At 41.4% G+C, this 22816-nt stretch overlaps 1 protein-coding gene across 3 annotated transcripts in view; it reads left to right on the top strand.

The window, feature by feature from the left end:
- The window catches only part of ADCY2 (adenylate cyclase 2), a 442181-nt gene that overhangs the window by 345365 nt on the left and 74000 nt on the right, over window positions 1-22816 (top strand). For all 3 annotated transcript variants that reach the window (XM_043887179.1, XM_043887178.1, XM_043887177.1), the window contains exon 15: window positions 8585-8669. In XM_043887179.1, coding sequence (XP_043743114.1) covers window positions 8585-8669 — 85 coding nt within the window. The remainder of the gene's footprint in view (window positions 1-8584; window positions 8670-22816) is intronic.

The raw sequence follows: 22816 nt of genomic DNA, 5'->3' as shown, positions 1-22816 counted from the left end.
AAAGTTACCATCCATATGTTGATATCAGACAAAGTAGACATGGAGGCAAGAAGTATGAACAAAGATAAAGAGCAGCTTTGAAAATTAACAAAAGCTTAAATTTATCAGAGAACATAAAATCATTAAATGATATATACTTAAAACACAGCTATAAAATACTTGAAAAAAACCTGAAGAACACAAAGAGAGAATTAGACAAACCAATAACTAGAATTTGTTGTTTAATATTCCTTTTATATCGCTTGCTAGACATAAGAGTTTTGAAAACCTGGGTAAGATTAGCTTCCTATGAATTAGCATTCATAGACACTAACTCCAACAGCAAAATACATGTTATTTTAAACTACATATGGAACATTGACCAAGACATGACATAAAATCATCTCAACAAATTTGAAATGATTGAAATGTGAAAACTAAGAAAACTTATAGACATATCTAACCACACCAACATCAACTTAAAATTGAAAACATAGAATATCTAAAACTAATCCCAAAAGACTGTTCTATACATCTGTGTCTATTTTGCTATCTCACATATAGGGTCATTGTTAACATCTTTCTAAATTCCATATACATGCATTCAGTTCAGTTCAGTCGCTCAGTCGTGTCCGACTCTTTGCGACCCCATGAATCGCAGCACGCCAGACCTCCCTGTCCATCACTCCCTGAGTCCACTCCCGGAGTCCACTCAAACTCATGCCCCTCGAGTCGGTAATGCCACCCAGCCATCTCATCCTCTGTCGTCCCCTTCTCCTCCTGCCCCCAGTCCCTCCCAGCATCAGAGTCTCTTCCAATGAGTCAACTCTTCGCATGAGGTGGCCAAAGTATTGGAGTTTCAGCTTCAGCATCAGTCCTTCCAATGCAGACCCAGGACTAATCTCCTTCAGGAAGGACTGGTTGGCTCTCCTTGCAGTAGTATACTATATTAGTGTTTTTCATTCTGACTTCACTCTGTATAAGGGGCTCCAGTTCCATCCACCTCACTAGAGCTGATTCAAATATATTCTTTTTAATGGCTGAGTAATATTCCATTGTGTATATGAACCACAACTTCCTTATCCATTTGTCTGCTGATGGGCATCTAGGTTGCTTCCATGCCCTGGCTATTTTAAACAGTGCTGCGATGAACATTGGGGTACACATGTCTCTTTCAATTCTGGTTTCCTCAGTGTGTATGCCCAGTAGTGGGATTGCTGGGTCATATGGCAGTTCTATTTCCAGTTTTCTAAGGAATCTCCACACTGTTCTCCATAGCGGCTGTACTAGTTTGCATTCCCACCAACAGTGTAAGACGGTTCCCTTTTCTCCATACCCTCTCCAGCGTTTATTGTTCGTAGACTTTTGGATAGCAGCCATTCTGACCAGTGTGAGATGGTACCTCACTATGGTTTTGATTTGCATTTCTCTGATAACGAGTGATGTTGAGCATCTTTTCATGTGTTTATTAGCCATCTGTATGTCTTCTTTGGAGAAGTGTCTGTTTAGTTCTTTGGCCCATTTTTTGATTGGGTCATTTATTTTTCTGGAATTGAGCTGCAGGAGTTGCTTGTATATTTTTGAGATTAATTCTTTGTCAGTTGCTTCATTTGCTATTATTTTCTCCCATTATGAAGGCTGTCTTTTCACCTTGCTTATAGTTTCCTTTGTTGTGCAAAAGCTTTTAAGTTTCATTAGGTCCCATTTGTTTATTTTTGCTTTTATTTCCATTACTCTGGGAGGTGGGTCACAGAGGATCCTGCTGTGATTTATGTCAGAGAGTGTTTTGCCTATGCTTTCCTCTAGGATTTTTATAGTCCCTTACATTTAGATCTTTAATCCATTCTGAGTTTATTTTTTGTGAATAGTGTTAGAAAGTGTTCTAGTGGTTTTACAAGTGGTTGACCAGTCTTCCCAGCACCACTTGTTAAAGAGATTGTCTTTTTTCCATTGTATATTCTTGCCTCCTTTGTCAAAGATAAGTTATTCATAGGTGCGTGGATTTGTCTCTGGGCTTTCTATTTTATTCCACTGATCTATATTTCTGTCTTTGTGCCAATACCATACTGTCTTAATGACTGTAGCTTTGTAGTATAGCCTGAAGTCAGGCAGGTTGATTCCTCCAGTTCCATTCTTCTTTCTCAAGATTGCTTTGGCTATTCGAGGTTTTTTGTAATTCCATACAAACTGTGAAATTATTTGTTCTAGTTCTGTGAAAAATACCATTGGTAGCTTGATAGGGATTGCATTGAATCTATAGATTGCTTTAGGTAGTATACTCATTTTCACTATATTTATTCTACCAATCCATGAATTTGGTATATTCCTCCATCTATTTGTGTCATCTTTGATTTCTTTCATCAGTGTTTTATAGTTTTATATATATATATATATGTCTTTTGTTTCTTTAGGTAGATTTATTCCTAAGTATTTTATTCTTTTCATTGCAGTGGTGAATGGTGACTGTTTCCTTAATTCCTCTTTCTCTTTTCTCATTGTTAGTGTATAGGAATGCAAGGGATTTCTGTGGACTCTGTGGGAGAAGGCGAGGGTGGGATGATTTGAGAGAATAGTATTGAAACATGTATATTATCATATGTGAAACAGATCGTCAGTCCTGGTTCGATGCATGAGACAAGGTGCTCAGGGCTGCGGCACTGGGATGACCCTGAGGGATGGGATGGGGAGGGAGGTGGGAGGGGGTTCAGGATGGGGAACACATGTACACCCATGGCTGATTCATGTCAATGTATGGCAGAAACCACTACAATATTGCAAAGTAATTAGCCTCCAATTAAAATAAATAAATTTTTTAAAAAGTAAGCCACCAAATAATGTGTAATTAGAGCCCATTTTGAAAAATAGGAAAAAAGACTAGAAGTAAATGCAATAAAAAATTAACTTCTCTCTAAAAAAAAAAAATAAATAAAAGTTTGACTCCTAAAAAAAATAAAATAAAACTAATCCCAATTACTTCAGTGTTAAACTATATACTTCTGAATAACCTAGTCAAATAAAAAAATCACAAGACAATGTGTATATATGGCTGAGTCCCTTCACTGTTCACTGGAAACTATCACAGCATTGTTAATTGGCTGTACCTCAATACAAAAATACAAAATGTACAGAGGTGAGAGTTGGACCATAAAGAAGGCTGAGCACTGAAGAATTGATGCTTTCAAATTGTGGTGCTGGAGAAGACTCTTGAGAAGCCCTTGGACTGCAAGATCAAGCCAGTTAATTCTAAAGGAAATCAACCCTGAATATTGATTAGAAGGACTGATGCTGAAGCTGAAGCTCCAATACTTTGGCCACCTGATGTGAAGAGCTGACTCATTGGAAAAGACTGTGATGCTGGGAAAGATTAAAGGCAAAAGAAGAAGGGGGCAGCAGAGGATGAGATGGCTAGATAGCATCACAGACTCAATGGACATGAATTTGAGCAAACTCCAGGAGATACTGACAGACAGAGAAGCCTGGCATGCTGCAGTCCACAGGGTCCCAAAGAGTCAGACATGACTTAACGACTGAACAACAACACTAAATAAAATGTTTTTTTTTTAAAGTCAGTTTTTCAAAAGAATGGATAAAGAAGATGTGTATGTATAACGGGCTGTCATCGTTGCTTAGGCACTCACGTCCAACTGTTTTGCGATCCCATGAACTGCCCACCAGGCTCCTCTGTCCATGGGAGTTCCTAGGCAAGAACACTGGAGTGGGTTGCTCTTCGTTTCTCCAAAAGATATTCCCAACCCAAGGATCAGACCCACATCCCCTGCCTTGCAGGTGAATTCTTTACTGCCAAGCCACTGAGGAAGCCCATATAATGAAATGTTACTCAGCCATAGAAAAAATAAAGTTTACAGCAACCTGAATGCAACTAGAGATTATCATGCTCAGTGAAGTAAGTCAGAAAAAGAAAGACAAATACCCAAAACGTGGCACAAGTGAACCCATCTACAAGACAGAAACTGACTCACTGACCTAGAGAACAGACTTGTGGTTGCCAGATGAGATGCAATAGGGAGAGGTTTGGACTGGGGGTTTGCGTGCATGCTAAGTCGCTTCAGTTGTGTTTGACTCTTTGGGACCCTATGAACTGTAGCCCACCAGGCCCTTCTCTCCATGGGATTGGAGTTGGTAGATGCAAGCTCGTACATTAAAATAGATTAATAATAAGGTCCTGCTGTGTATCACAGGAAACTGTACTCACTATCCTGTGATACACCATAATGAAAAAGACCGGTGACAGTAGTGATAAAGAACCCACCTGCCAATGCAGGAGGTGCAGGCAACGCGGGTTCCATCCGTGGGTGGGGAGATCCCCTGGAGAAGGGAATGACTACCCACTCCAGCACTCTCGCCTGGAGAATCCCCTGAACAGAGGAGCCTGGCGGGCCATGGTCCACAGGGTCACAAAAAGTCGGACATGACTGGAGCAACTGAGCACTCATATATGGCACAAGGAACCGTATTCAATGCCCTGCGGTAAACCATGATGTAAAAGAACATAAAAGTGTATGTATGTGTACAGCTTAGTCACTTTACAGCAGGGATTGGCACAACTTTCTAAATCAACTGTATTTCAATTAAAAAATTGAAATAAAATAAATCCAAAAAGTCACAAGACAAATTAGCAAATGTTTTGTGTATTAAAATAAACTGTGTGGAACATCACTTAACAGTAATTTAGAGAGGAATTTGTAGCTTTAAAATGCTTATATTTGAAAGAAGAAAGAGGTGAAACCAGTTGTTTACCTTTCAACCTCAGGAAGCCAGAAAAAGATGAGCAAGTCCAATAAGTAGGAGGGAACATACACTAAGAAAAAAGTAATCAATAAAATGGAAAACAAACAACAGAAAAATAATAAAGACAAACATTGGTTCTTTAAAAAAACAATTAAATGCCTAACCATTAGCAAGACTGATCAAGAAAGAAAAAAAGAGCGATAATCACAAAACACCCAAACTAATGATATAAGAAATAAAATGGTATTTACTACAGATTCTACAGATTTTAACAGGATAAATAAGAAAAGTTATGAATTACTCAAGGCCAAAAAATTTACAACTTAGATAAAGTGGGAAAATTCATTGACTGTACAACTTAGCAAAATTATCACATATTTAAAATTTAAGTGGGTATTTATCTGATGTTGTTGTTCAGTCACTAAGTCATGTCTGATTCTTTGCGACCGCATGGACTACAGCACGCCAGGCTTCCCTGTCCTTGTATTAAATTTGTTTTTTACTCAAGTGATTTCTGTCTGAACTTTACCAAACATTTTAGGAAAATAAGATGGAGAGAACTGGTCAAATATTAATAAATTTCATAATTGTGAATGGATGAAAATGTCTTGTTCTTGGAAAGAGAGTCAGAGATTGAGGCTATAAACCAAATGCCACTTCTGTATCACCTTTAAAAATCTAGCTAAAATTAAAAAAGAAAAGGTTGGAAATAAACCATAGAAAATAGCTATTTTAGGAAACAGCTTACAGAAAGAGGAAAGCTGTAGTAGTATAAATTTCTGACAATCTAGAATCCAAGTGAAAGACATTTAGCACGAAAACAAAGAAGCTTATATTACAGTACAGTCACCAAGAAAAGTTAACAATCATGAATCTTTATGCACTCCAGCATCTCTTTGAAATAAATAGACACTATTAAAATGTTCAGATGTATTGACAAACCCACAAACTTAGTTGGAAATGTTAATATATTCTAAAATTGACAGATCAAATTGAGCCAATAAATCAGCCCACTGGGGATCTGACTAACTCCTCAGGCTCTGGCAATAGATTTACTGAAAGAACTTGCTTTGTTTCCCACAAAAAGGAAATGTAAATATGTATCATAAGACATAATAGAAATAGAATGTATTTATCACATCCCAGAAGAAAAAGAAATTGTCAAAGTAAAAATAATAGAAACCACAATCTCTGATAAAACCTAATGACTTTAGAAATAACAAGGACAGACCAAAAATAATTTCTCTGTAGAGTTACTCTTATATTAAAAGGAAATGGAAATTGAAATTATAGGCTTTTTAGAAAAGAATAGCAATGAGTAGCTATAAATCAAAAGCTGTGGGATTTGGCTAAAGCAGTAATTATAGGAATATTTATGTCCTTAAATGCATTTATTAGAAAATAGAAAAGATTAGCAGCAAGTGACAATCAAGAAAAAGAACAATGAAAGTTTAAATAAAGAAGGAGGAAAGGGTTATTTTAAGTTAAATCAGAAGCCAATAATAAAGAAAATGATCAGAAAGCATGGACCTTAATAATAAGCCAAAAGTTTATTCTTTGAGAAGTTCAACAAACATGCAAAGCTTCAAAAGTCTGATCTAGAGAGAATCAGAAAAATAACATGAAGGACAAGAAGAAATTGCTTCAACTATAACAACTTCAAAAATTGTAAGAGAATATTAAGGAGAATGTCTCACATTCAAAATGTAAATGAAAAGGATAATTTCCAGGAAAGTCAAACCAGTAAACCTGATTGAAACATGACATGTTTACTCCAAGAAGCACAACCTGGGTCAGGTATACAATTGTGTGGACTTTAATCCCAACCCACACCACTTGGGAGGGTTGTTAACTTCTGGTTGGTTTCTCAGTTTCTCTGGGTGTCAGTTTCTCTTGAGTGAAATGAGGTAATAACAATAATCCTGCTGTCCAGGGTTACATATACATATAAAGCCTTTAGAACAGTGCTGGACACACAGTATTCTATCATTATATTGTCATTTCATTCCACCATCAGCTTCACCCTCCTCTCACCAGATAGTTTCGAGCTGAGACTGACCAAACCTTCTATTAGAGATCATTCATATTTGAACAGTTGCAGACCTAAGAAAAAAGTATTATTTTTCTGATGGCAGCCTTATGCAGGTGGCATCACCTTGACACCAACAAGGAACCAAGAGAGCACAGAGTCACAGAAAACCCATCAGAGCTCTCTTAGATGCATGAAAAGAATGGCCAATGGAAGTTGAGCAGATGAGTTCTGGTGTCTCTTTGGTCGCAGAAATAACAAGAGCCCTCCTACGCTCCCCTCCGTCCATGGTGGTAACAGGAGGCCTGAGAGTCTGTGATGGAGAGATGCTGAAACTGTGGATTCTGAGCAGTAATAAGGAGCAATGTCTGAGAAGAAGGATGTTTGGGATGGGGGAGGTGAAGAGGCTTATAGAGCTTATCTTTCTGAGACTGTGAGTCACTCAAAACAGGGGTCTTATTCATGTCTGCTCCATTCCAGCCCAGCGTGGACCTGGCCATGAGACAAGTCAACAACCTAGGTATATTTGGTGTATCTGCACCCTCCTAGCAGACACTTATCATTATTCATAAAATGTGAACAAATGTCATTATCAGGCTAGGTATTTGAAAGCATTGTACATCACGTCTAGGATATAACTCAGCACTCCAATAAATACATCCTTGGGTCAGCTTTGAGTGCACACTGGTTTGAAGTCAAGGTTTTATAGAGCTTGCTTGATGTGTGCTCATCTCTCAAAATAGAAGAACTATCTGAGTGCCAACTGAGTGGACCTTTCCTATCCTGATGGCACGAAGGGGTTCCTTAGTTCACTGATGACTCGCTTCTTTCCCCACCCCCCACGCTGGGGGCTCACAGCTGTGCACTCGCCGGGCATTTCAGCTTGTAGATTGCCCATATCTGAGCCTTCCTGTTGATGCATCAACATTCAGGGTGTCCCTGCACTGCTCAGAGCCAGTTCTTCTGCCTCTTCAGCTTCTCTAGCCAACCTCATTGGCTCAAGCCTCCACTGCCATCTCAGGCACCACCTGACCTCTCCTCGGATGTTGCATTTAAATTTTATCTTGGATTATTCATTGGGGCTCATCCTTTTTAATGCTCCCAAACCCTCTTCCTTTGGACTACATGATGTTTTAAGAGACCTTGATTTTTCATTATATTAAGGACCTCTCAGAAATGCATACAATTCCTGTGAATAGTTGTATCCTTTGGATGAAAGGACATTGTAAGACACCTTAAATTTCTGAATTGTTTAAAGGAACTCTGAGAAATGCATACAGTTCTTGTGACCACTTTTATCTACTTGTAACCGGAGGGTGACAGAACCTGTAACTTAGTGGGCACTTTTCTCACGTGATCACAGGAAGCTTGTGTGTTCGTTGGCTCATGCAAAAATGCATGGCCATGGGGTAAGAATGGGGAATGAGGTTTCCGAGCACATCCATGAGGCTGCCCTGGAGGCAAAACCACAGGGACATCAAGACAGGGAAGGGGGAACCGTGACGGCCATAGTCAGGTGCGGGCATGAAGGTGCTGGTTGCAGAGGCAAGTCGTGTAAAGACAATTTTTCTCTTACGAAGAAATGATGCTGGTAGGACAGCTTCAATGTCATATCACAGAAAGTTGTTCAGACACAACTGTAGATGCATTTTCCTATGGACATATCTCTGGTTTGTTTTTAGCTCCATTTTCATTTCTCAAAGATATTAGTGAGGAGTGAAGTCCTAGTTTTAAAAATCCTCACTCAAGCCACAAATATTCATGATGGCTTTCTAGGAAAATCGAAGCTGGCCCCACACTAACATGTTCCTTTTTGTTTTCTGGTAGAACGTCCATTCTCGGGATTTCCTTTGGAGCTGCGTTTCTCTCGCTTGCCTTTATCCTTTTCGTCTGCTTTGCTGGACAGCTTTTGGTAGGTACTTCACATATGGAACTTCTTTGAAAAGTGTGCTCATTGAATGAAAACTGATTGCTCGATCAAAATAGGGAGCTTGTTGATTTACTGTTTCACGAATACACAGCCCAGTGGTGAAGCCAGTATCCTTCATATCAACAGCCCAGACTATAAACTGAGGAAGCCCATAACAACCAAGACATTAACTCAAAGGTCACCTGAAATAGTGGATAACATGCTATAAAATCACATTTATGTTTATTTGTTTCTGTCAACATTTTGTATTATCCCTCTTAAGTTTTCATAGTATTTGTAGCAGCAAATACTAGTGTAATAGGAGGCTTTTAATGACTGGGAGAATTAAAATGTAAACCAAGTGTGTCTTTGATAATGACTTCCACAAGGTGTAAAATTTTGGAAAATATGAAAATAACAAATGTAAAAATATCGCTTATTAGTGTTTTAACTTAAAACCAAACATGTCAGCACTTTTGGTTGCAATGCTACTTTAGGATATGAGAGGTGAACCTCACTGGACTCTTGAGTGTAATGCAGTTGTTGCTGGGTATCTCTGCATCCATGAGAGCATCCTAGGAAAACCAACAATGAGATAGACGTCCCAAAAGGTAGCCAAGGTTTCATTTTGTTCACTGGAAATTAGTTGAAACAGGACTGAACTGGAGTCCAACATTGGGTGCATTCTGGTCTGATACATGGCATCATTTGGCCAAAAAAAAAAGAACTAAGATTCCAAAGCATGTCTCTACCTCTGGACAGTGGATGCTGCATCCTTCTGCCTTGGACCTTTGCAGACTTTGGTGGGTTCTGTTTGCTATATCATAGTTTGAATGTCTCCAGCTGGCCTGGAAACTCTTCCAAAAGTGGTTTCAGACTGTGGTTTTTTATTTCCTCATATGCACACATGGCATCTCAAGCCACTTAAAAGTCCCCTGAAGACCTCACAGGTTATAGAGAAGATGGAGTAACTGTTGACCATGGGGATCCTTGTCAAGTTCTGAGATACGAGGAATCCTTAACATACGAGGAAGCCTGACTTTCTATGTTCAGATTTCCCTTGGGTGGAAACGCACACACACTTCACCCTATCTCTTCCTGACTCCCCAAAGATACCTGCAGCCTGTTTCTCCAGTTTTCAGAAGAGGGATGATCATTTGTGGTTCCGTTGGAAATCTAAACCCTGCTGTCATTAAAGCTCTGTATATCCTTCTATCTAAGTAGACATACTTCTTGTTTTCTTGGAATGCAGTTTTGAGGGTGGCAGAAGTATAGTGCCTATTTAGGGTTCAGACTGACTTTTCTTTCCACTGAAAGTGTTAGTCACTCAGTAGTGTCTGACTCTTTGCAACCCCATGGACTGTAGCCTGCCAGTCTCCTCTCTCCATGGAATTCTTCAGGCAAGAATCCTGGAGTTGGTTGCCATTGCCTTCTCCAGGGAATCTTCCCCACCCAGGCATCCATCCGGGTCTCCCACATTGCAGGCAGATTCGTTACCATCTGGTCCACTAAGTTGCTGTAAAAAAGAAACAAAGAGCCAGAGGAGGAAGGGAGAATCCCTGGGGCAACTTTCCTGCCTTGGTGAGAAAGTTTCAGTAACATCTCCCCTCTAAGCCCCACTATAATCTGACGACACTGTTGAACTTTCAGGGCTTTGGGTCCCTCCTCTAAGAGCCTCAGTTCAGTTTAGTTCAGTCGCTCAGTAGTGTCCGACTCTTTGCGACCCCATGAATCGCAGCACGCCAGGCCTCCCTGTCCATCACCAACTCCCGGAGTTTACTCAAACTCATGCCCATCGAGTCAGTGATGCCATCCAGCCATCTCATCCTCTGTCATCCGCTTCTCCTCCTGCCCCCAATCCCTCCCAGCATCAGGGTCTTTTCCAATGAGTCAACTCTTCCCATGAGGTGGCCAAAGTATTGGAGTTTCAGCTTCAACATCAGTCCTTCCAATGAACACCCAGGACTGATCTCTTTTAGGATGGACTGGTTGGATCTCCTTGTAGTCCAAGGGACTCTCAAGAGTCTTCTCCAACACCATAGTTCAAAAGCATCAATTCTTTGGCGCTTAGCTTTCTTTAGAGTACAACTCTCACTTCCACACATGACCACTGGAAAAACCATAGCTTTGACTAGACGGACCTTTGTTGGCAAAGTAATGTCTCTGCTTTTTAATATGTTGTCTAGGTTGGTCATAACTTTCCTTCCAAGGAGTAAGCTTCTTTTAATTTCATAGCTGCAGTCACCATCTGCAGTGATTTTGGAGCCCAAAAAAATAAAGTCTGCCACTGTTTCCCCATCTATTTCCCATGAAGTGATGGCCTCAGGGTGATAAAAATCCAACATTCCTGGTTTCTGGTTCCTCCTAGAAACCAGAGCCCTCGCTGGGGGGTCCCAAGATTCTAACGCCCACACACCAGATGCTACAAAGTTCTTTTTAACTCTGCCTTGTCCCAAAGAGAAAAGTTCAAGGCTGCAAACAAGCCTATGTTTATCTCCTCCCGGGAGGGAGGGGGTCGGGGTTGGGGGTGGGGGGTAGGGGGGAGCCTGTGCTTTGCCAAAGTGTTCAGGAAGCCCAAGCTTAAAGACATCTGGTCTCTCTCAACTTGAATCGATAGGATCCATGCACAAGTCTCCCCCTACTGGCCACTTGTGATCCTTAGTCCACATGTAATCCTGGTAAAATTAAAGAAGGAATTCTTCTGGTTCCCCTGGGAGGTTCTTTTCACTCTGTAAAATAGTCTGTAAGGATTTTTTTTTAGCATACAACATCAAACATGGTATTGCACAAAGGCTTTAAATGTGCTTTCTATTCAAGCCTCCAAATTCAGTCAAAAACTCTTCATATCACCGTTGAGATTCTTGTTGTCTTTTCCAAGCCAGAATTTCCTCACATGAAGTTTGGAGAACAACCGCCTTCAAAGTTTCTCAGGACGATTGGAGATATTAAATGTTAAGTACCTAACAGGATACTGACAGATTTTCAATATACAGCAACTACGATTATTTTCCATCACTGCATATTTTAGAGTGCCTATTCATGGGGTTGCAAAGAGTCCGACACAACTGAGCAACTGAACTGAACTGATTCTTAGAGCACTTTAGACAAACCTGTATTTTAGGCAACAGAAACCAGCATTAACTTTTTAAAATTAATATGAATGTTTAGAACACTCTAAACAGTGTTTAGAACAAAGATCAAAATGATAACTGCTTGCTTCTGTCTCTTTTAAAAAAAAATTACCATTCTTAACACATGACATTTAATGTAATACTTAGTGTCACTCTACAAAGAATAAATTTTAAATTGAAGAAGGAAAAAGCCTATATATATCACAAATATTCCACAGTGGTCATGGAGAAGTATGAGATTTTATTGTGATTTGTGCTTTTTTATGGATTAAATGCTGGGTTTATGAAAGACTACTGAATATCCCAGGCTCATGTTCTACTAACTTATGTTAACCTTCTGAAAATTTAATGCCAAAGGCAGTATCAGTACTAATATTGGTATTAAATTCTCTATGAAAAATGAAATCAAAATACTTCTCTAAAGGAGGTGGAAAAAAGGTAAGCCTGGCAGATATTTTTTTTTCTCCAAGAATTTTACCTTTATTATCATCTTTTGCACAAAAAGTGCAGCAGAAGTAAGTAAAATTGATAGGTCATTGGTCACCTGGGTTTGATAAAAAGGCAGAGACACATCAAAATGGGTAAAAAAAATGAGTGATAAATGAAATGAAATGCAGTTTTTTTCCTGTTGATTAAAAAAAAAAGTGGTATTTGTTCAGTGACCCGTTCAGAGAAAAATGTCAGGGAATCTGTTATTATCCTGATTGTTGAGAGAAGCCCCGCCTTTCCATCCACTCTGGACTGCCAGTCCACCCCATCCCCAGGCTCTTCCAGAAGCAGTCACCCCCCACACATTGCCCGCTTCTCAGTTCTTGCCCGTGGGGGTAGGCTCTGCACCTGCTTGCCTTCCTAGAAGCTTTCTCGGGACCCTCACCAGCCCCTGTGGTGGGCCCTTCTTGAAGCACCAGGGGACACAGGGTCTGTGCCGTGTCGTTTAGCACTCATTATGTGGCATCCCTTTGACCCCCTTTTTAAAAATTTTCTGCTGAGTGTGACTGCGGTTTCTGCTTGTATAAACAGGATCCTTAAGACCAGGGTTGTTTCCTTCGCTTGCTTTCTGTCTCCCAGTGAATCCAGCAGAATGCTGAGCGTGTAGATGTGTTTATAGTAAGTGCATGCTAAGTAAACATTTGGGCTTCCCAGGTGGCGCTAGTAATAAATCGCCCACCTGCCAATGCAGGAGACATAGGAGACTCAGGTTCGATCCCTGAGTCAGAAAGATCCCCTGGAGGAGGGCACAGCAACCCACTCCAGTATTCTTCCCTGGAGAATCCCGTGGACAGAGGAGTGGTCCATAGGGTCGCAAAGCATCAGATATGACTGAAGCGATTCAGCGCGCACGCGCACAAGTAAGCATTATTGGATGTCCATCTTTTCCATGAGGTTCTTTTTCCCTTCCTCCACTCTTGGGCTCCACGTAGCACCTCCTCTGTCTCACCACCCTGCTCCCGTGTTCATCCTCAGGCAGTTATGTTCCCTGCGAGCCCTTATCATTCTCCTTCCTCCAGATGCCCTGGGTGGGGATGGATTCCCTGTGTAAATGAATGTATGAATGAGTGAATGGTGGTCCACAGCCCTCATCCTGCTGCAATGAAATTCCTTCTCACGTGTGCCATGATTCCTTGACTCTGAAGTGCCTCGGGCTGGCTCTTCCATTGGAAACAATTTTGTGACCTAAAGGAAAACTAGCCTTTTCCACCTAGTGCCTGCTTGTCAGGCTTCCTGTTTGTATTCTGATTTCTGTTCTTTCAGACGAAAAAACAAATCATCAATGAGTTCATCTCAGCCCTGTTTTGTTCATTGACTATTTCAGACACTTGAGACGCAAAGTAAGTATTTAATATCATTTAGCTTGAAGGAATGGAGAAGGAAATGGCAACCCATTCCAGTGTTTTTGCCCGGAGAATCCCAGGGGCGGGGGAGCCTGGTGGGCTGCCGTCTATGGGGTGGCACAGAGTCGGACATGACTGAAGTGACTTAGCAGCAGCAGTAGCAGCAGCAGCTTGAAGGAATGTCGGGTTGCAAATGTGACCACCTGGCACCACTGCTCGGAGAAGCCCCACCCCATCCTCACCCAGACTTGACCTCCCCCAAGCTCGCAGTTCTGAATCCAGCTGGCAGTCGCTGCATCCCTGCTCCCAGTTCTGCCAGGCTCCTGACCCGCCAGCATCCTGGGCCAGCATCCTGTGTGCTTACTTGTCAGGCCTCCTTCACCGCCGCTGCATCAGTTCTCCTGTGAGGTCCTTGGTTTTCTGCAGCAGATGCTGGTGAGCATTTCAGAGTCATAAACTCGAGAGCTGAAAGGAGACTGAGAGATAACCTTGTCCAGGTCCGCACTTGGGGGATGAGGGACCCAGGACTCGAGATGCTGTTCATTTCCATGAGTTTCCATTTCTATGTATTTAAAAGAAAAGTTTCCCTTCATGAAAAATAATGCAGGAGTCATAAGTAGATCCCTTGAGGATGCAGATGGAGACTTTGGATCACGGTTAGGAACGTGAGAACCGTAAGATCTGCAAAAGTTCCCTGTCTTTGGATAAGAACCTTCAGAACCAATGTAGATTGCTTAAGACAGGGGAGATTCATGAATAGTTCTATATCTGACCTCACTGCAGTTTACAAATGATAAATATCGTATTATATTAAAAGTGAAGACTTACTCCGCTAGGCATTTATGTATACTGACTCATTTATCCACACAACAGTCCTTGGAGGGAATGCTCATTCTGTAGTTAATGAAAGAGAAGGTTCAGAGGTTTCATAACTTCCCCTGAAGTATTATTGTAGGTTTTGGAGCCTTTGGGAAGAAGCCTTAGGATCCTTGTACTGAATTGGAGGCAAGTTCCAGAGGATGCTCCACTGTGTGGAGAGACACTGGCAAGAGCCCAAGGAGGAATGTCCACGGTCCTAATCGTGGACCATCTTGGTACTGAAGTGGGCTTGTAGTGATTGCTGAGCATCAATGGCTCAAAGGCAAAAAAGTCAGGCAAGATAAGGTCACATAGAACCTAATTCACAGTGGCCTCTTGTCTAGTTTTCCAGTATATTCAGCTGTTGACCTAGTTTATGTAAAACTGGATTTTGGACAAGGCATAACTCCATCTTAAAAGAAATTCAGTAATACAGAGAAAAAAATTCATTTATAAGTCAATTTAGACTCAAAATATTCTAGTAAGAAAGTTAATGGTAATACTTGCAAAATATTTTCACAGATATGAGAGCCCTTCAAAGTGTTTTCATTACATATTATTTTATTTGATAATCAAAACAGTCCATTTATCTAAGTAGAAACTAAGATGCAGAATAAGAGATTCAAGTTTACATGTCCATAACAGTCAGCAATAAAATATAATAATAGCTGTCATCACCATGGTAGTAATAGCAATAAGTGCATTTTTATTGCCAAGTTTAACTTTTCTAAACTACCTGAAGTAGACTTAAATCTCTGCAAGAAACACAAGAGATGTAGCCATAAATAACAAAGACGCCTCCCACAAAAACCTTCTTGATGAAATGTCTTTTAGAAGAACTCTGCCAGATTCAGCAAATGAAAATGTTAGAAAATGTCAGGAGAAATTTTTCTCTCCGCGTGGCTTTCTTGCCGCTTTGTATGGCAGAGATAACACAATGTCAGCCCACCAACCTTGTTCCCAGCAGAGATGAAAGCACAAATTGAGATACAGTCCTGGGGACAGAAAATAGGTCACACGCCAGCTGATAGAAAAGCTTTCTACCCACAGGAGTGTTTTTCCCTTGAAGTCTATTTTCTCTAATGTCAATATAAGCCTGCAAGCTCTCTCTTGGTTAGTATATTCCCCATCTTCTTATTCAGCTTTTCCTTGCTTCATAGGTGTGTCTCTTGTAAACAACATCTAAGTGTAGGTTATGTTCTCTGATCCAAGAGTCTCTTTCTTTTAGCTGACAAGCATAATACATTTACATGTATTACAATCATTGCTAGTCTTTTGCTCTTTTTATCCATCATATATGTTATTTGCTCCTGTTTATTTTTCCTCTCCTCCTGTCATCTCTTGGGCAAATAGAGTTTATTGAGTCTCCTTTATTCCCTCCAGTGACTTGGCAGTTATATATCCTAATCTTTTCTTTCAGGGATTAACATAAAATGTGTAACATGCACAAGACTAACCGGGTCCATTATTGTCTCCATCTTCTTGTTGAAACATGCAGGCATCATGCTCTAATCCTTTTCCATTGTCCATCCAATGTTGTTTAGATTTTTCTAAATTTACACTATTTATGTTATTCACTGTTATCAGTATTCTGGTTTAATGGTCTCTTTGGTCAGCATTCTTCTGAATGTCATTCCTTCCTCCAGATGCAGTGTTCATATTTCCATTGGATTGTTCCTCTTGTAATCCTTTCCATGAGAGCTTGTGTATAATATACCCCAATCTGTTTTTATATTTTAAAAAAAAGCAGCCTCTTTTCCTCTTTGACTAATAATTTACAATAATGTTTCTAACATTTCGAAAACAGGAGTCCATATTTTCTTGGATTTAAATGTGCTGAGGAGAAATCTCATCCAGTTGTTGTTCCTTGATAAGATGTCCTTTCTGTATTTTTGTTGAACTTTCTGTTTATCCTGGGCAATAGATTCTTTGTATTGAGGAGTAGGTTTACTTTTCTTTTACCTTGATATGACTCAGTGCCTCATCTCGACTACAGAGCTCATATTCTGTTCCAGGTCCATGACATTGCTGTCCCATATTTCCCTGTATTTTGCCTTTTTCTCAGTCTTTCTGTTCTATTTTTTCTCAAACTTTCATTCCAAGTATGTTGAATCATTCTACTGTACCTTCTGTGCCTCAACTTCATACATTTTATCTCTATATTTCTGTGCTATTTTATGGGTTGTCTCCTTAGCACTCTATCTTACCCTCTTCAGCATAACTATTGAGTATTTAATCTCAATATCTACATGTTTGTCTCTAGAGAGTCTGTGGAGCCCATTTATAAAGTAAACCTGTTACTTTCTCCTAACTGCTTATCATTATGAACTCTAATCCATGGGGTTTTTTTTAATTTAATCTTATTTCATAGACTACTTCAGATTGATTTGTGAATCTTATGACACTCATTCTATTATCTGTTATTTCTGTTAATTCTTCCTTGTATGGTCCATTGTCTTATGCAGCTCATGGTGCAAGCATGCATGCTTATTCGTGTCTGACTCTTAGCGACCTCATGGACTGTAGCCCGCCAGACTCCTGTCCATGGAATTTTCCAGGCAAGAGTACTAGAGTGGGTTGCCATTTCCTTCTCCAGGGGATCTTCCCCACCCAGGAATCAAACCCATGTCTCTTTCTCCTCCTACATTGGCGGGAAGATTCTTTACCACTGCGCCACGTGGGAAGCCCCGTATGTAGCTCATAATTTTTGCCTGTGTGAGATCGTGTTCAGTAGGGACTGCCCCCTTCCCAGCTGGTATGTGCCCTGCATCCTACAACGTGATGTGTCGTCATAAGCAGTGTTGTTCTTGCTGCAGCCAGAGCCCCAAGACCTTTCTCTGGTTTTTGGTCTGATCAGTAAACACTCACCTTGAGATTCTCATTATGAAGCAAAATAATGTGATTTCAAAACCAACACCCATGTTTAGAGCCTGAGTTCTCATTGGAAGTTTATTTATACTTTCTTGGTCTACAGTATGGACTTTCTAGACTTCTCCAAGTGGAGAGAATAGCCTCCTGAGGCTTCTGGGTTTGTTCAGCAGTCTTGTTCCCAGCTGCCCAGCTGTTGCAGACCCAAGACAGCATCTTTTCCCTGTGGACATCAGAAGCCCAGCCCAGTGATGTTCAGTTCCAGGACACTCTGGGGCCAATCCCATAGTCTGCAGCCTTCTAGCAGTACCCTCCTTCTTTGTTTTACACCCCTAGGAATTCCTCTCTGGGTCCACTGTTAAGACAGTGAGCTTTTTCAGCGAGCATCTGTTGAGTTCTATTTGCTGAATTCTGGGCTGCCTCTGGGAATACAAGGACTGTGATGGGAATTCCCTGGTGGTCCAGTGGTTAGGATTCAGTGCTTTTGCTGCTGAGAACCTGGATTTGATCCCTGGTCAGGGAACCAAAATCCCACAAGTTGTGCAGTGTGGCTAACACACACACACACACACACACACACACACACACACACACAAAGATGCTGTGAGGTGGCTCCACCGGGTCTCCAAGTGGCCAGAGACAACCATTAAGGCAAAGAAAACACAATGTAGATGGCGCTGTGAGGGCCACACAGTGGATGAATAACAGAGGAATATGGCTCAAGGCGTGTGAGAGAAGCAGGATGATTTTGTAAAAATATTTGTTGTTGTTCAGTCCCTGAGTCGTGTTCAACTCTGACCCCATGGACTGCAGCATACCAGGCTCCCCTGTCTACCAGTATCTCCCAGAGTTTGCTCAGATTCGTGTCCATTGAGTTGGTGATGCCATCCAACCATCTCATCCTCTGTCGTCCCCTTCTCCTTTTGCCTGCAGTCTTTCCCAGCCTCAGAGTCTATATGATCAATTGAAATAAAAGCCTGTGGGAAGTCCAAGTACAATTAAATAATTAAAGTAGACACATCAGTCCCTGTGACACCACATGTATGAAGTAGTTATTGCTACAGTGCCAGTCCTTGCCCGATTAAAATGCCAGAGTAGGTATTCCTTTAGACAAATACACAAAAGTGCATGTTTATATGAGTGACTTCACCATAGCTTTCAGACAAGAGGAATTTGATTTTTCTAATGATAAAAGTTTGTTACCAAACCACTGTGAAATATTTAAAACTTTCTGAAATGTCTCTCACTTTATTACACTTCACTTTATATAAGCAGCGACTTCTTCGCGGGTACCTCGTTTTATTTTAAAAAGGAAAAACCTAATGAGACTGCAAACACAATCTGCTTTAATAATTATCACACCAAATTATGAGGAATTCTAGAACTGCAGAGACTACCCAACTGTTTCCAATGCAGAAGTTTCAAAAAACAAAAAAGGAAGAGAGGAAGGAAGGAAGGAACGGGAAATATTTTTGGCAGAGATATTTTTTTCTTCGTTTTTAATCCAAAACACTGTGTATGAACATGTTATTTTTACGTGGAGAATCTTCTGCCTGTACTGGATGAAGGCATTAGCATTTATTCCAGGCTCTTTCTAGCAACCCACACTGCTCACCATCCCCAGCACCAACTCCGTGGTAGGGTTTTCATGTACGTTTATGTTCTTTCTCCTTCTGCCTCTCCAACTATGCTTAGCTCCAGTTCCATATTGATCAGTGGATGGATGTGGCATTAACAGCCAAGAGCATTTCTAGAAGATGCTCAGTGAGCTTGCTCTAGGTAATAAGAGACAATCATATGATACAGTGAGCGTCACTGGTTATCAAGACAGAGAAGAAACGGATTTGGCCGAAACGATGCCAGTGATTAAACCAAAGATCAAATAGAATGATTGCCCTGAGCTGATAGCAGGCTTGCTCTCATCTTCAAATGAATAAGATGTTCTAAATAAATGCCACAATATTCTTTGAGGTTGTGTCATTTGTAATGTATCACTGTGTGTGTGTGTGTGTGTGTGTGTGCGTGCGCGTGCGCTCAGTCGCGTCCTACTCTTTGTGACCCCGTGGACTGTGGCCATTCAGGCTCCTCTGTCCATGGGATTCTCCAGGCAAGAATACTGGAATGGGTTGCCATTTCCTTCTCCAGGGGATCTTCCCGACCCAGGGATCAAACCCGCATCTCTTTCATCTCCTTCGCCTCCAAGATTGGCAGGTAGATTTCCTTCCATGATTCCACCTGGGAGGCCTGAAATGTCTTGTTATGTAATTAACTGCTCAGTCGTCTCCAACTCTTTGCAACCCTGTGGACTGTAGCCTGACAGGCTCCTCTGTCCATGGAATTCTTCAGGCAAGAATACTGGAGTGGATTTTCAATTCCTCCTCCAGGGGATCTTCCCGACCCAGGGATCGAACTCAGGTCTTCTGCATTGCAGGCAGATTCTTTACCATCTGAGCCACCAAGGGAAGCCCAAAGTCTCATCAGGATGGTGTAAAGTTTGATAAACTATTTATCCATCAGGGATTTTGTTGAATACTAAACCCAAAACAATAAACTGAACTAAATTATCAAGTTAGGATGTATGTTGTAATTTTTATTCAGAGCAACAAATGAAATCAGTGTTCCCATTTTCCTCACTCAGATTCTTGCTGCTTCAAGTTTTTAGTCTTTTTTCTCCTTTCCCCCCATCATTGGTTTCTTCTCTTACTTCTTATGTCTTTATCTTCCTCCTCATCTTTCCACACTGTCTTTATATTTCAGGATCTGTATCCCCATCACCACCATCTATATCCTTGCCCTTGTCACCAGCAGGGTTACCAGTTTTCATGTTTCAGAACAGTTGCATTTACTTTGCTTCGATTTGATGATGAGATGGAAAGGTAGAGGAGGCTGCTTGCCTCTATGACCTGGAGAACAGTGAGTATATGGCATAATAGGTGTAAGAACGATGGCATATGAGGGCTTGGAGGCACACAGGAAGACTAAACAGAGAAGGGAATGAACCTACTTCATCTGAATGTGGTGTCTGGGGCCCAGTACACACCGAACCAGTGCGTCTTTAGTGAGCAGCTTCAAGGAGGTTGCTCTTTGCAGGACTGAATAGGACCATGACAGATTCCAGGACAGTCTGCCATGTATTCAGTGGGCAAACAGAGGCAATGGTTTCCAGGGCCCCCACTTTGTCATTTTCCCCAGCGTGTCACAGGAGCAGAAAAACGTGTGTGTCTGCCCTCATCTGCTTCACCACATGCCTAGTCTGTGAGCGGAACATGACATATTCCCGTTAGATGGCATATTTGGCAATATCATCACCATGCATTACTCTAAAAATTCAAGCAGCAATTTTTTTAATTTTATAATTTCAACAAAATTTGTGTAATAACTAGATATTTTACCTAATTGACTGTGACATGGAATCTGAGCTAGAGTTAAACACTCTCTCGAAATAACAGTTTTGTGTTTTCGGCTCTTAAAATTTTTATTATCATATCTATTGACAGTTTCTGGATACAGACACAAAAGCATCCATTTTAATAATTTTCTTTTAAGTAAAAACCTAATCCTAGTCAGTTAGGATGCAAATGCATAAATATTGTCTTCATTTGCCAGGATCCAGCCAAATGCATCATTTTCTATTTTAATATGAGCTGGATGACTGTGATATTCTTTTGAATATCTGCTCTTTACACCCTGTTATAGCTTCTCCTCTGGAATGCAGATCTGACTCTGGTCTATGGTATTGTTGTTGTTGTTCAGTCACGAAGTTGTGTGATTCTGCAGCCCCATGGACTGCAGCACGCCAGGCTTCCCTGTCCTTCACCATCTCCCAGAGCTTGTTCAAACTCATGTCCATCAAGTCGGTGATGCCATCCAACCATCTCATCTTCTGTCTTCCCCTTCTCCTGCCTTCAGTCTTTCCGAGCGTCTGGGTCTTTTCCAAGGAGTCGGCTCTTCCCATCAGGTGGCCAAAGTATTGGAGTTTCAGCTTCAACATCAGTCCTTCCAATGAATATTCAGGACAGATTTCCTTTAGAATTGACTGGTATGATATGCTGTTTGAATCTCTGCTCTTTACACTCTGTTATAGCTTCTCCTCCTGAATACAGATATGACTGTGGCTTCAGTCAGTCAGTTCAGTTGTTCAGTCATGTCCTACTCTTTGCGACCCCATGAACCTCAGCACGCCAGGCCTCCCTGTCCATCACCAACTCCCAGAGTTGACCCAAACTCATCTCCATTGAGTCAGCTATGCCATCCAGCCATCTCATCCTCCGTCTTCCCCTTCTCCTCCCGCCCTCAATCTTTCCCAGCATCAGGGTCTTTTCCAGTGAGTCAGCTCTTTGCATAAGGTGGCCAAAGTATTGGAGTTTCAGCTTCAACATCAGTCCTTCCAATGAACACCCAGGACTGATCTCCTTTAGAATGGACTGGTTGGATCTCCTTGCAGTCCAAGGGACTCTCAAGAGTTTTCTCCAACACCACAGTTGAAAAGCACTGTGGCTTATGGTATTAATACTATTCAGTGTATGATGTGCTAGAAGGATAATTATACACTTTCAGGTGAGCGTCCTCCAGCTGTGTGATCCTGAATGATACCACATGTCCACAGCATTGAAGGCCCTCTCTTCAGACAACAGATTTAAGGTCATCACCAACCCCCATCCAAACCATGCTTTGGGGAAGAAACTTAAGGCATAAATCTGGCTCCCCCTGAATTGCTAACAGGAAGACGCTCTGCAGAGCCTGGCCGTGAGCCTGAGGTTCAGCAGCTGGAGCCCAGGGCAGCACTGGCTCATCCCTCCAGACAGGCTGTAGGAGAAACCAGAGGAGGTCCCAGGAGGCTCTGCCCAAGGAGTAAGCTCTGGGATTCCACATCACGGGGGTGGATGCTGTAGACACATGTTCTGTGTCTCTTTATACCAGGAGCTGGAGGGGAAAAAATCTATAGTAGAAAGGAGAGAAAAAAATGGTTTTTATGTTCATCTGGGGTTTTCCAGGTGGTGCTAGTGGTAAAGAAACCCCCTGCCAATGTCTCCGTAAGAGATACGGTTCGATCCCTGGGTTGGGAAGATCCCCTGGAAGAGGGCAAGACAACCCACTCCAGTATTCTTTCCTGGAGAATCCTGTAGGCAGAGAAGCCTGGTGGTTTACAGTCCATGGGGTCACAAAAAGTTGGAAAAGACTGAAGCAACTTCACATGCATGGAGATATAAAGCAAACAGATTTTTAGTCACTGAAATGTTCCTGAGAAATGTGTTTTCTTCACAAATAGAAGAGAAACTAACCATATGTCTTATTTTGGGCACCTTATGTAGCTCATTTAAATCTCTTAAAAAACCAAAGAGGCAGGTGCTCTTGTTATTCTTATTTCAGAGGTGAGGAAACCGAGGCCAGAGAGGGTCAGTAACTGCAGAAAGTTTCACAGCTGTGGGGGTCTTGATTCCCCAGCCACAGGGCTGGTTAC

This window comes from Cervus elaphus, chromosome 25, assembly GCF_910594005.1.
Source record: "Cervus elaphus chromosome 25, mCerEla1.1, whole genome shotgun sequence".
Classification (NCBI taxonomy): Eukaryota; Metazoa; Chordata; class Mammalia; order Artiodactyla; family Cervidae; genus Cervus; species Cervus elaphus.
This window is presented reverse-complemented; position numbering and strand designations above follow the sequence as displayed.